At 29.4% G+C, this 15,877-nt stretch overlaps 1 protein-coding gene across 3 annotated transcripts; it reads right to left on the reverse strand.

Annotated features, from left to right (window-relative positions):
• Positions 1–123: 123 nt before the first annotated feature.
• Positions 124–15,798, reverse strand: LOC134688270 (protein MFI-like). 3 transcript variants are annotated; one of them, XM_063548813.1, is made up of 14 exons: positions 15,648–15,798; positions 12,680–12,735; positions 12,272–12,360; positions 11,632–11,743; positions 11,092–11,189; positions 10,404–10,611; positions 9,848–9,994; positions 8,951–9,107; positions 8,382–8,515; positions 7,806–7,870; positions 7,044–7,214; positions 6,521–6,576; positions 3,702–3,734; positions 124–1,390 (listed from the first exon to the last, which is right to left on the reverse strand). In XM_063548813.1, exons 1-14 carry the CDS (start codon positions 15,688–15,690, stop codon positions 1,254–1,256), a joined length of 1,506 nt encoding a protein of 501 aa, XP_063404883.1. In that variant the 5' UTR covers positions 15,691–15,798; the 3' UTR covers positions 124–1,253. The 3 variants fall into 3 exon arrangements, with proteins under 3 accessions (XP_063404883.1, XP_063404884.1, XP_063404885.1); XM_063548814.1 differs by lacking the exon at positions 3,702–3,734; XM_063548815.1 differs by lacking the exons at positions 124–1,390; positions 3,702–3,734 and adding an exon at positions 4,847–4,983.
• Between the last annotated feature and the right edge of the window lie 79 nt (positions 15,799–15,877).

The following is a 15,877-nucleotide window of genomic DNA, read 5'->3' on the forward strand; positions in this document are numbered from 1 at the left end:
GACAAGATTTTTAATTTGAAGGTGCAAACAAGCCCTATTTTTTCTTCTTCTTCATGCACATGATTTTACAATTAACAAAAAAAAAAATATTTTAGAAATCTGGCATCAGTGAAAAAGAGCAAGTCTGTTTTTTTAACAAATTTTAATTTTAAATCAACAATGTGTGGTGTTGAATAAAACAAGTATAAAAATATCAATCAACAAAAATAGAATATACAACATACATATATGAATACATTATATCACAAAACTTTCAAATTATATAAAGTACAATTTTAAAAATACAAAATATTTGTAAGGAATCTTTTTCTTACATGTAAACTGTTAATCATACAAGTGTTTACGACTTATTGTAAACTGATCTATTCGATCTGAATCTTGCACAGGAGATGTTCAAACAATACTTTATACTGAAGCCAATATTGATATAGTAACGATACATGCTTTAGGTGATCTACCATTTGGTAAAACCAATTTCAACCTTATCAATATCAGACATTACATCTTTCAATTCAGAAATGGCTCGCCATAAATGCAAATGTTATTTGACAAGTATATAATCCTCAGCAGTTATTTAAAATCTTAAACATTCCTGATTTCCATTTTTTTTAACTAATTTAAGATTAATTACTACATTCACATATTTCTTTTTAATTTGCAGTAAATTTATAACAGAAATTTATAAATTTGAAAGTAACAAATTAAAATTTTTATATTCAAACTAGAAATCCTGTTCCTTTATTTAGGTTTATCCAAACTAAGTTCAAGAAGAAGTACCAACAATCAATCCCGAAATTATCAGCAAAACTAGTATAAAAACATCTATATGAAAAGTCCATAGCAACACATATTTTCTGTGAAACTGATTTGGATGATATATATAGACTTTCTTTCCCCAAAATAAAAGTTCCAGCAGACTTTAGTTTTAAGATGAAAAAAGTTCTGCAAGCACAAACAATCATTTCCTTAAAGCACTTGATAGTATTTTTATGAACTAATCACTCATCACTATCATGAACTCAATGTTTGTTCACTATTCCACTAAGGTATTTCATGTTTACCTCCAAAAACACATTATATAAAGAATTGTCATGATATGTAAAGCAACAATATGGTCATAGACAATAACAAAATACCATACTTAATTTATTTGACATGATTAGAAATGCAAAGTGTTTAATGCATGTGACAACTGCAGAGATTTGGCCGATCACATTTGACAACTCTCACTCTGACATTGTCTGATAATATATTTAGTTGACTGGTATCCTGCCTGATATACTAGATGCTGGAGTATTCCTGGACTGTTGTGTCGACTGGTACCTTGATTGTCCAGGAGACAGGGAGAACTCATAAGGATCTGCACTGGTAAATATTCTCATCTTATCCTCTGAAATATCAATTATAAAATGTTAACAAGGTTGCATCTAGTCATGAGACTGAAACCACAGGATATATTGGTGCAACAAAATATTTATACACAAATACCACCATAATATTATATGAAAAACCACTCAAGTTTATATGATTAATTTTATGCCATCTACAAAACAAATCTGAAAACCAATTAATCAAGGAGTTTCTGAAATACCACAAAAACTTTCCATCCATGAATTAAGAATCTTTACCTTACCATGATACAGGCAGCTACATGTTTTCATTTACTAGCAATTTAAAAGTGAGGATACTTGAAATGATTGTCAATAGGACAACCAACTGTAGACCAAATTAAAAAGATGCGAACCACTACAAAATGTGAAATTCCAAAGAGAAAGTCAATTGATTATTAACTTATTGAGAACAAACTTTCAAAGAATTCATGGTAAAAACTGTATAAACCTACAATTCGAAAAAAATAAAAACTTCGTATTTCTTCTGAGACAACCAGGATGACTTTATATAGGCTTTCCAAATGTCAAATAACTTTTTAAAACAACAATCTAGTTCTAGTATAATACAATTTTAAATGTGAACTTTCAAGACTTTAATAAATTAAATTAATTAAAGAGAAATTTAAAATGAGAGAGAGAAAAGTGAAATGTAAAGTGTGACAATCCTTGCAAGGCAGTGAAAACAATTAAATAAATATTTGCTAGCTTCTACTTAGTACTTATCTTATATAGAAGTTCAGGACACAGGCGTATCCAGTAGAGGCCTGGGTTTTATTATCCAAGAAATGTTTTAAGTTCATCTTATCATATATGTGATAGGCTATGAAACTCAGATCAGAAGATTGAGAATTTTTGGTCAGGAGATTTAGACCTCAGACAGGAGTTTTTTTTTCAACATAAATTTTGGTGTAAATGTAACCTTCTGATGTAAAATTGTCTTTAAAAGTGTTTTTTTTTTTAATTTTCCGTCTGAATATAATGTGTACCCTTGAAGTCTTACCATTGTAAGACTTTAATATCACTTATTTATATTCATGGGATACAAGTTTTCATAAACATTAACAACAAATTAGAATGTTCAACAAAGTGTCCATTAAATATAAGATTGTATGTAGCAAGACCACAAAATCAAATATTTAATGCAAATTTATTCCCACAAGATATACAAATCAACAGTAATATATACTCATACATTTGAGTTTTCTCATTTAAGCCATTGTTATACATGATTGCCTACATGTCAAAAAAGTTTAAGGCCTAGTGAGGAAAATTTTTATACTCCACACAAGAGTCTGCTTAAAATCTTTCTTGCTGCTCTTATCAAAACTGCCTGATGCAATAAAATGGGCTCCAATCTTTTCAGTTTATATTTCGACAGTTATTGAAGACCATAACTCAATAAGCAAACAACTTCAAAGAAAGATGTTGTTAATTACATATATGAAATACATTACTGAAGCAATTTTTTTCAGATAAAAAGTCTGGAATTTGAAAATATCAGTGAATAATTATAACTTAGTAAGCACAGTGAATGCATGTGAAGATAAATAAAATGTTTACATTCTTTGATCACATGGAAAGCTTAACGAGCAAATGACTAATGATGTTTCTTTCCTGTGAATAAAGCTTATATTTACCAATATATGAATATAAACTTTTAATAAGCTGAAATAAAATCAGATATACTGTAAAAGTTAAAAACCATCTCCACACATAAACATATACAAAATGAAAACTCAAATCAAAAATGCATTAGTAGATGAAAGAAATGGGTAGAAGTAAAGAATCAAATAAACCATCCTTAAAAGGACCTGTGGGAAGGAGGTTGAAAACAGAAAGGGTCCAAAGAGTTAATGATGAATTCTATAAAAAAAATTATGGGGAGATATGGATAGGTCATACTGAACTATTACTAATAATTATGGCATACAAGTTATCAAAACTACATGTACATCTATACATGTGCAAAACTAATTACCAAATCTATAGGATTTAAAAAAAAATAAAAATAACAATGAATAACCAAGCAAGTGGAGTATTCTGCATACACAGCTTTCAGTAGTATGAGCTTATTATAGTTCATTTTCATTTTTTTTTCATCATTAACACACAAAAAAATAATTAAAAAATTGTTGACTATTATGTCAAAATATTCATACCAGCTTCTGAACTTTTTTATAGTTATGAAAATTTGTATCCATAAAAAATATAATAGCACAAAAACTCAATCAGACATGATGGGAAATTGGACCATAACAAGGATTTAGGATTTTGTCTTTTTAGTACATAATAAGTCAGGCTTTATTTTACCTTCGGCTTCAGTTACAATCTGTTTTCTAGGTCCTATAATCGAAGCATGGCATCAAGGGTTAAGTTTTTATTGATATGAGAAAAATTTTCAATAAAGATTTGATATTACATATACATTTGTAGATTCCTACAATAATACCAGTGGATCATCAAATTTATCCAATCGAGATAGTTAAACTATAGGACTTTAAATTGGTAATTAAAATATTGAGATTGGATACATCCGATAATCCACAAGTAACTATGTGAGAATCTCTTTCTCTAATGATTAAAAAATAAATTTTCTTTTTTGTTTATAAAAAAACCTTCAAGTGCCTTTCACATTCCATGATGTTGTCAATTTAGTAACACCTGTTAGCATATTTTGATTCATCCAGTTACCTCAAAACTTAAAAAAGGTTTTGACTCTTAAAATCATCCCATGATTTTTTAAGATCACCGGGAACCACACGCTGATTAAACTTCTTTACACAATGGGTTTGGAAATGGATATATTTTCATAGAATTAGAGATTATTTATATCCTGAGGAAATAAGCATTGAAAAAATAATATTTTTAACTTTCTAAAAGAATTGTTGTGGGAGTTGGGTAAAGGAAGAGATTGACAATTGCAAGTAGATATGATGTGTGTTGATGCTACCATAAAGGGCACAATAAGTGTTATCTATTTTCATCATAAAAATACACAGTGAAGAAATGATCTGACTTGCTAAATGAGCTAGTGAATCAATCATTTAACTCTTTTAGTTGGTAAATAGACAAAAAATACAAAATGGTTAATTCAGAATGAGATTGGATAATATAGCTTGTAAAACCCTAAACCTATATATGATATAAAACAACACAAACACATTATGAGTATGTATACCAAAACTTAGCTTTGTTTAATGAAATGATATGTATAGCAAAAACATCTATCAATATGAGAATTTTCATGAAGTACCAGCTTTTATATAAAATTTGAATTTATATCATAGTTTAAAGGTTTTCAACAGAAAAAAATCTTTTCATTTGTAACTTTGCTGTTTGTTACAAAAATCTATGAACTTTCAATTCATACCATGCTGCATTAATCATTATAAAATACTTCAACTTATGTAATCTTTCAAATTAAATTTCTTTCAGGAGGTTTTATAATTTTTTTTATACAATATAAAGTACTATAAAAACTGGTCTGTCATACTGAAAATATTGATACATTTAATGACAAAACTCCCGTTATACCCAGCTTTTGTATCAATGAATGTAAACAAACCTTCTGGAGCTCCTGTCTCCCACTTTCCTAAAATGTAGCCATGGACATGTTGTATTCTCTAGGTTGTTTTTTTTTATTAAATTTTGAGTTAATTTACAAAATTAAATGTATCTACCCATTATCATATGTATGTTATGATACATTCTTTTTTAAGACATCTCAAAGATGACGATAATAGATTGGTGTTAAACATCCAGTGAGGAAATCGTACATGCCCGTTGGTTTTCCCGTTTGAATGGTTTTACACTGGTCATTTTGGGGCCCTTTGTAGCTTGTTGTTCGGTCTGAGCCAAGGCTCTGTTTTGAAGGCCCAACATTGACCTATAATGGTTTACTTTTATAAATTGTTATTTGGATGGAGAGTTGTCTCATTGGCACTCACACTACATCTTCCTATATCTATATCTAGAAGAGAGCTATTATTTATGTGATAGGAATACAATATGAACCCCTGCTTTGAACACTCTAAACTGGATTTTATTTGATGTTTCAAAAGGTCATATGTGAGCTGTGTCAATAGAAATCAACCGTATGCAAGTGCACGTGTACATGTATATGACTTTGATTTATTTTTTAACATTTAAATACGAAATAAATGATGAGTTTTGATCTGTTAAATAAGGTTCTTATAACCACTCAATTTTCAAACCATTACAGATATTCTGTAGACTTTTTTTCAACAGTAAATATGTTAACAGACAAATAGATACTCATTTGAATAAGGTCGATTTCTATCCTACACAGCTCATGTGCAGCATCATTCCTTCCTTGAATTATTAGTCAATACTGTTGATGGTCTTAGTTTAGATGGTTGATATCAAAATGATACTACAAATTTTAATCATAAGTTGGCATTATACTATATATTAATGAAATTAAAACCCCCACGAAAATTTAACATTTATATAATATCACATCCATTTATTGGAATCCATGAAATCTTATGAAGACACAAAAACACATAATTTTAACCCCATGAAAACTAGTGTTTTTTTGACACATTGATAAACATCTATATATTTGACCACTAATGCTATATAAGCTCTATACTTTTGATAACATGTATGTTATAGTAGACAATTATGTTTGAAAACTAATCTAAACTGTAAGCAAATGAAATGGTATTTCAATTTCGGAAGTAAAATTTTAAAATGTTTATAGAATTTATATGAATTTCAAAAAAAATTAAATCTGTAAAAAAGGAATACATTTTTGATTGTTTTTTCAACTTTGCCTATCAAATGTACAGATTTCAATAAAATAAGTAAATTAAGAATAATCATTTAATTTTATTTACAATTTTGTCAAATCTAAGTTATGTTCTTTAAAATAAGCATGTGTTCAATTTAGGCACTTATGTGAAAAATCTTTATATATCATAGAAAAGAAGAATCACAAAAGAATTTACAAGCACTACTACCAATCATTATATATAGCCTATTACAGGCAACTTCAAATTGAAACACTGTTTCAGCAATGAGATTTTGATCTGATTCTGAAGAAAAAAATATAACTTACACTGGGATTGCATAAAAAAAATGTTAATTAAAAATAGAATACAAACCTATGAATTTTTCTGAATTTGCACTGGTAGCTACTTCCTTCCATCCACTCAAATAACTAGAAAAAAAGATTTTATTATATTAAAACTATTTTTTTAAATGTTCAAAACAAGTAGAAGTCAGTACAGTTTCTCTTTAAACCACCATTACCCTTTTTTCCTTTTTCTAAACTTATTTTTTGTGAATAAGAAATAGTATAATTACTCTTTATGTCCCATTTATGGGCATTATGTTTTCTGGTCTGTGAGTCCGTTTGTTTGTCTGTTCATCTGTCCTGATTCAGGTTAAAGTTTTTGGTCAAGGTAGTTTTTGATGAATTTTGAAGTCCAATCAACTTGAAATTTAGTACACATGTTCCCTGGGATATGATCTTTCTGATTTTTATGTCAAATTAGAGATTTCCACCCATTTTCACTGTCCACTGAACATAGAAGATGATAGTACAGATGGGGCATCCATGTACTGGAGACACAATCTTGTTCAATATATCTTTTTTGCTTTGATTTAACATTCAGTCCAACTTACTCATCGAAATTAAGACTAGTGGTCCAGTCCAGTAACTCATCCACTTCCCAGTCCTCTAAGGCATCTGGACCCATCTTTTCTACTGTAGCAACCATACCAGCAGCAGCTCCCTCTATCAGGTTTATTGTTTCCAGATCATCTGACTTAGCTTTCAACATACCATCTTTATACCTGAATATTTAAATTTGATTATCATATCTTTACATTTTTAAGCAAATGATCATATTTAGACAAACAACTTTGCCAATAAGACCTGTATAATCTGTTTTTCATTTTTAGAATTTGGCAAAGGGAAAAAAACAAATGGCAGCACCAAAATATCATTTGGTTAGTTTTTAAATCCTACAGATAGTTCAAGCAGTATCAGTAAACATGTCACTAAAAAAATTACAACTAAATACAGTAGCTGTTTGTAATTTTGTACACTGTATGTTATGTTTATGATCTAAAATATCAAGTTAATATAAACCAAAAAAAAGCTTGTTCCTCCAATCTTATAAATGGTGTACCATGTCAATTTTACTGTAGTCACTAATGTCAAAATTCTGTGACAAAATTACTGAAATAAAGTGGATCTCTATCAAAATTCTGTGCCAAAATTACTTAAAGTGGATCTCTTTCAAGAAGCCAAATGAAATCATAGGATGAATGCATATGCTGTTGTCCAAACAGCCAAGAGTTACACCTTCATTTTTCAAGGTAGGTTATAATATAACATTGAAGATGGTCAAGGTGTATGCCTTCATTCTAAATATGTCTTACATTTTCTGCATCCAATCTATTTTTCTCTGTTTCTTTAACTTTGATACATCCTGAATTCTTTGAAGCTAAAAAAAAATACACACATCCATTTTGACTTGAAACTTTTAAAAGACTTTCACCAAGCAATGAATTTTTTTTTTCATAAACTTCCTTGCAATTATATATATGCATGAACTTTTAATGAAATTTTGAAAAGTTAACATGACTGCTGGAGCATTAAACAAGGATCAAATCATATGATATTGACAAGACTTGAGCATAATAAATTGTGACTGATCGACAACAAAAGCTTAGAGGAGCAAATGTGGGATCATTTAACCAGGTGAGCTAAATATACAACTAAAATCACAGCATTAATTTGACATATATATATATATATATATATATGAAATAATGGAGAGTGTCTTCACATAACGAAATTTTATCTAAATTACATATGATCACCATATTGTTGCTAAGTAGTGACATTGAATATACAGTTACATAATAAATGTGCTTAACAACGTTTAGACGTTTAGCATTTATAAGAAACTGTCAATAATAAAAGAAAGTCATTCACAACAAGCAATGTCCTACCTTATCATGATTAAATTCATATTTCTTATTTGATGATTCCCAGGTTACAGGATCAGCCATTAAATGATGAATTAGGCGATCTGATACAAGTCTCCAACCATTGTTATCTGTACGTTTGTACCATTCATTTCTATCTGTTAATGACAAACGCAAAAAAATAAATAAAATTAATTTTCTAACAAACAAGAATGTCCAAAGGACACTAAGCCCTCTCACACAGTCACACTAATGTGTTCAGTAAACAGTGACACTTGGATAAAACCCTGTTTTTGAGTTTAATTTTTAAAGTTCAAATTTTAATGTTTATATGTGAGATATTTGAATAAAGTTTAAGTTCTTTACTTATTCTTTTTCAAGAATGCAAGAATCTGTTGAACATTGTAAGTATTGTACTATTTCCATGCCCTTCAGTTTTTTTTCTGACTATTTGCACACATGTTTTTTTTATACAGTAAAGATAAAAGAAAACTTTCATTTATCAAAATGTTTCATAAATAGCAAATTGTGTCAATAAAATTTGTGATTAAATTAAATGTAAAACTATTTTAAAACAATCTCTCCTATCATACCTGGAGCTTCTGGAGCACCTCTTACTTTACTGTGGACATCTTTTGCCATTTGTAGTTTTACTGTTGATACTGTGTAATTTTTTGGACTATTTGCACACATGTCTTGAATAGGTCTGTGTGTAAAAATCTTGTAGTATATGTTTGGTGGAAATCTCTCCTAAACACAAATAAATAAAATAAACTCAAGCTGAAAAATTTCAAGAGATTTGAAGTAAGATATAATTCTATATTCATTAAGTTTTATAACAGAAGTATTTAATGATTTTTTTTGCATCACTTTGATTTATGCTATGTGTATATAAAAACAAGCATTAAAAATATAAAATTTCTCTCTGTTTTTAAAAAGTAATGCCTAAATAAACAATGTAAATACAGAACTGTGCTTATTTTTTCATAAATCCTTCTTATCTCAATTGTGCAATAAACACATCAATTATACAGATTGTTTTGTAAAGAGCCTTTTTATGAATCAAATAAATAACATTGTAAAGTATCAAAATAACAATTTTTCTCATGACATGAAAACTAAAAAGTTATTTTTCTCTCAGTCCTAAGATAACCATTGTGCTATTTTAACAGAAAAGATAGACAAATTTATATGTTTTCTTTTTTCTTTACATTACCACAATAAGAAATACAAATGTATTCAAACTGTAGTATAATTATTAAGGACAACAATATAATATAACTGTAGTCTGCTTTAAGCTTGGTATCTTTTGATCAGAGCATTGTCAGGATAGCACGAGATAAAAATTTCATTAAATATCTGTTTTTTGCTGAGATTTTTCAACAACAAACTAAAGAGAAACACCTTACAACAAGGACTAGACAACAGTGTAATACTAGTGTACATATCTATGTGCATACTTTTACACTTTGTTAATAACTTTTACTTACCCCTGCCAATCTAAATTTGACATGTACACCAGAGGCACCATCTAGTAGTTTGGCTTCATTGGGATTTATACATCTTAACATTAAGGCAGGGTTACCTCTGGCCTTAAAGTTGATTAAATCTCTGTAATATCTATACACTTGTATATCCTGTAAAAAAATAAGTTTATTGAACCCCCTACAGTCATGACAGTCTTCATCATTGAAAAAAAAATGTTATAAAAGGGATTTAAGTTTCATTCAATTACCATTATTAGATCGTTGTAGATCTTTCTAATGTACATTTTTAAATTCTGCATTCTAAAAATATAAAAATTCAAACAATCAGTTGATACCCTCAGCAAAGACAAGCAAGAATCTGTATGTCGCTTATTTGTCACAGGGAGAACAAAACTGTATTGTAACATCCTTTTGAAAGGATAGAAGAGGTAAACTGTTTTAAAAAATTTAGAGATCAAAGGAAAATCAAAATCAAAACATATTACATGCATTAAAACATAAAACAAATAAAGGCTAGACAGCATTTTGTTAAATGTTTCAAATTTGAGATAATAATTACAATATGTCTTCTCCAACTTTTCTGTATAATTGTTGCTGCTAATCTTTCTGTTAAAGGTCGACGAGGTCTTGATATTTGGACTGGCATTTGTACTGGTTGAGGTTTAGGAGGTACATACTGTACTTGTTGTACAGGAGTTTTAACTTGAATCTTTTCTCTGTGTTTTTTCCACCAATTCTGTATATATAGGGCACAGAATTCTTCATATCTGCAAAGTAAATATAAAATAAATGTTGTTTAAAGGTTTAAAAATTACAAATTTAACAGCAACGTCAGCAAGTGATATACATAACAGAACTGAGTTAACCTTATTTAATGTTTATATATTCTGTTTATCTGTTATTGCATAATAAAAATATGATATAGTTGTTAAACACTACAGTACTTTGATATAGAGAGCATAAACCAGCAACATAAAAGGCTATATCTCTAGTAAGTTATAGAAAAATGTACTCTCATTCTATTGAAATCCAGGTCATATAAATGTGTTTATAGATACAACAGTACCACATACAGTAGAACTCTTTAAACTTTATTTCTGAGAGGTAAATTTACTTTGCTGTGTTATTACTGAGAAATTTTGTTCCATCCTTTTCCACTTTAGTAAGTTAAGATATTTTACCATATATTAGAGGAAAAATTAGTAGCAAATTTGTTAAAAGAATATATATAATGTGTTTTTACTTACGACATAACTGGCCCTGGGTCATCAGATTCCTGCATTTCAACCAGATAGTCATTGTAATACAGCCTTAATCTATCTTCTTTGGGAGGACCAACTTCACCCTAAATATACAAAATATAACTACAAAATCAACTAATCTCTTTCTAGATGTATTTGAGTACTTGTAGTATTAGTGGATTATAGAAGACGGTTTAACTTCCAGTGGGAAGGTTTAGAAAAAACATGTTGGTGTGATATCAATATGTAGATGAAACATGCTTTGCACTTGGATATATGATTCTATAATTAAAACATAAAATGTTTGATACTCTTTTTGAAACTTTGTTTCCATTAAAGTAAAACATTTATGATTGAATGATTGCAGTTTTGCTGAATGATATGTTGTATCATTTATGTTACTGAGTCAATAGTGGTTTATCTATACCCACAAAATCCATTAAATTGGTATTCAAATGAAAAGTAATGAATCCACACATTTCCTCAAAATTGTACATGAACTGAGTAAATTATTTGTTACTGTAAATTGTATATGAAGTATCTGACCTCTTCGTCTGTTATTCCATCAAATTCTTGTTCTCTTGCAACATGGTGCCGACTTTCACTGTAAACAGCTGTTTTGCTGACCTTGGGGTTAATTGCTTCATATACATGAGACCTGAAAATCAAACAGAAATAATTGAAACATATTCAAGAAATATTTCATCAATTACTATTTACTTATCATGCTTATATACATTTTGTATATACAATTCCTCTAAACATCAACCCAACAATGTTAGATCTGTAAATTTGCTTTCACAATTTTTTGTTCTTCCCTCGTCGAGGTTTGTAAATATAAATACATATATATCTTTGTCAGCCTTACACCATTTGATATCAGATAAATTTTGACTTCCACAACTAATTGCTAAATTGGAATCTTTTTACCATTATTTGAAAAGAAATTGAACAAAATGTAATAACTATTTTCCTTTTAGAATATCACATCCAAGTTTTAGTTTAGTTTCTGATCATCAAAGAGTGTTAAAAAGAAGAACAAATGCATCATGTACTGATGGTTTATCTGATTTTCATGTGCAGACTATCTAATTAATAATTTGAGGCAGCTTGAACACTAAAAATACAATACATTTTATCATGTAAAAGTTCAGGTCAATTAAAATATTTCTGTATAACTACATACCGACTATTATAACCTCTCCAGTTTCTCTGTATTTCTATAGCAGCTGATATCCTGCCTTCTTCTGATTCTGGATTAGATGACAGTAAAGTCTGTATGGTAAAAAGCATATATTTCATACATGTTATTAAGGATGTAAATATAATTTGAAATTGCAGTTTAAGTCTTTTTAGTTGTGGGCGCCATAATAAAAAATAAATAATTAAATCACATAATGTTATCACCAACATGTAGTTCATCAATATCAACTGATTCTACCAAAATGATAGGCTGGAAGTTTTATAAGTTAACGGAGTGATAATTTTAATTCAATTGTTGGTCTTGAGTAAAAACCCTTTTTGGTGGAATAAAACTTGATATGTACGTCAAATAATGGCTGCAACTTGAATCTTAATTAAAGTAGGTACTTACATGTCTTAATGTCTTTGGTGCTCCAGCTAATTTGTTAGTCTTTGATGAAGAAGTCTCTGAAAAATATTACCTTGATTATTATTTGGACTTCATCATGTTCATGTATAATTAATATGGATCCGGGTCTGTTCGCCCTGATTCGCGTTCGCCATACTACATGTTCGTCCTGATACCTGTTCGCCCAGGGTCCATTCGCCCAGATTTTTCTTTTTCTCTTTTTGTTGTCCAGTCGCATAATTTTAAGTATTTGAACAAAATATGTTAAAGTTTGTAAAAATAAAATGACAATATTTATATTACCATAATCATTTTGTCATTTTCCCTTGACAAAGTAAAATACTGGTATACAATGTTTATTGATATTTGTTAACAAAATAATTGTATTCAGTCAATCATGAATGTATGCAGTATGAGTCTCCAAGTATAATAATTATAGATGAACTTGTAAATCCGTTTCTTGATTTACAGTTCGTTCATTCATTGTGTTTCAAGCTGAATATTTTATCAAACAAAACATAAATTTGATTTTTTATTAATAATCCATCAAAAGACAAGTATCACAATAATCAGTGATCTGAATTATTTTGTCATTGAACAATTAACGATCCTAAACAAGCCATAAACTTTTAAATAGTTCACTGTTTCCATAAATTTCAAGAATACAAACTATAGAAATATCTGAATAAGTTTATTCAAATTCAATGCCCTGAAAATAAATATTTTTAGGCCACGGTTTTTTAATTTGTTGGTTTACGGATTTTTCCCATGAAAAAGTCGGGTCGGTCGGTCGGAAAAAAAATTAAAAAAAAGATCTTTCAAAACAGAAAAATATGAAAAAATAAATATATATTTCACCTTACTAACAAAATGTTTGTCTTAGATGCTGTTTTGTCATCATTTCTTAACATTTAGTTCGATTAAATATTATTGATCAGTGATCATAAACATCGCATGACATCGTTTAATAACTTTCTGTAAAAAAGGGGGGTTGCACAGAAAAAGACGATACTAAAAATTGTCATTTCACAAACAAGAAAAACAGATTCGCGTAGCTCTCAATCAATTCCAGAAAACTTGGTAAATAATGATCTTCAATCACAAAAAACTGATATAGAAAAAAAATGTAAAAACGTTGTACAAAAATAAGTTTCAACACACGTGTCGAAAAAACGTAATAGACTCATCCACTGGAAAAACGACAATATCGGGTTAATCAGTTGTCATGCAATCCGGTGTTTATCCCAATGATCGATATTTTTTTATTATCTATGAAACAAGAAAATTTCAAATGATTTGTTAATATTCAGTACTTTAATTGATGTATTCCACCAGAGACATATGTATTATATGTCTCTGATTCCACCTGTCCACGTTTGGACAAGTCTATTTCTCTCAGATGATGCATCTTACGGACTGATGACAAATTAGGGAAACAAACTTATTTTGTAATTGGTTTTAAACACAGGTTTTGTTCCGCAAAATTATTTGCGCAAAAGACATTTCAAGGTCAGTTATAATTGACTTGTCTATTTTTAGAAACGTAAATTGGAAGTTTTATTTTTCACAACAGAAAGTGTTATCAACTTTGTTAATGATTAATGCATTTCATTTCATAAAAAAAAGAAAATTTTAATTATTTTTCAGGGATAATGCATTGATAAGGGTCGGCGGGAATACAACAGCATGAAAAGTCAATTTTATTTTTATTCTGAAAATCGGCAAAATCGGGTCGGCGGATCCGTAAAACAACAAATAAAAAAACCGTGGCCTTAGTAGGGCGAACGGACTCGCTGGGCGAACGTACCCAGGGCGAACATGTTTAATATTAGGGCGAATGTTCCCGATACCAATTAATATTGACATAACACATAAAATCATTTTAAATGAAAGCCTCTAAAAAAATATATTTCTATCCACAATAATATCAATTTTTTTTTAAATAAAAGAAAGACTCTGTTTGCTACATGTATCTTATATTTAAAATAATTGATTTTTATATACATGAAGGATTGTTTCTGCTTTTGTCATAATTATGCTATTTGGTCCCTCAGCCAGCCCCTGGTGTATCAGGTCAGGAATAACCACCAATTGGTGGATTATACCTCAATTGACGTATAATCCACCAATTGAGGTATAATGGTATAGACCAATTGGTGTATAATTGTTTGTTTTTCAAAACAAATTATTCTACTAAAATGGAGCATTGTTTTCTTAAAACCATATTATGGTATGAAAACTTGTCAAACATTCCTAGTTTAGTATAGTGACATAACATATTGCATTTTATCAAAAATTGTATTTCCAGTTTCTTCTATTGTTATCTTGTCAATTCTTGATTGGCAAATTTACCTGTAATCACCTTTCAATGGACATCATTACTGTCTGCAGTCATGTGATCATGAGTACAACTCAAACAGGTGAATGGAGCTCTTTGTTAATACTTGACTTTCATGATAAAGAGTCAATCATGGTCAATAGTACAAATGTTTCAACAAAAGAATTGTTGTACTCATGCATTCTCAAGAGATGCAGCAGGCTTTGACTAAACTAAAACTTTTGGAGGACCCAATAAGGGTCATAAAATAGGTTGCAAGTTGCAAAATCATGCTCCTTTCTCACACTAGCATTTTATTACCAAAAAAATGCATTATACGTCAATTGGTCTATACCAATATACCTCAATTGGTGGATTATACGTCAATTGAGGTATAATCCACCAATTGGTGGTTATTCCTGACCTGTGTATAGTTGTCACATGGGCAATCATACTACATCAGTCCCTCCAAATTACATTTGTACTTTGATAGTTTTACGGGAAACTGACGTTGCGATTGGTTGCAGTCTCACTGAAGCCCGAGCCTTGATGGGAAGATGCAAAGATCAATTTATCTGAACAAACAGTTTAATTTTGTATGTTATTTGAGTGTGTTCTTTTATAAATACAGTACTTTTTTACTCAGAATCATACCTTCAAGGTCAGATTTTCTATATATTTCTTGACCTCGATTCATTTTAGATGAGAAAACTGTATAAAAAAATAAAATGTCAAATGAAAATAAAGAAAAATAGGTTGTCAATTTCAACAATGATGGCCGACACAGTAACACACATGCGCAGATGTTGTACTAGCGAGTAAACTAGAGGCGTGCCGGTGTATCAGGAAATTTGTAAACATAATGCCTCTTTTCACAAAAAACA

The sequence above is a fragment of the Mytilus trossulus genome, chromosome 10 (genome assembly GCF_036588685.1).
Source record: "Mytilus trossulus isolate FHL-02 chromosome 10, PNRI_Mtr1.1.1.hap1, whole genome shotgun sequence".
In the NCBI taxonomy this organism is placed as follows: domain Eukaryota; kingdom Metazoa; phylum Mollusca; class Bivalvia; order Mytilida; family Mytilidae; genus Mytilus; species Mytilus trossulus.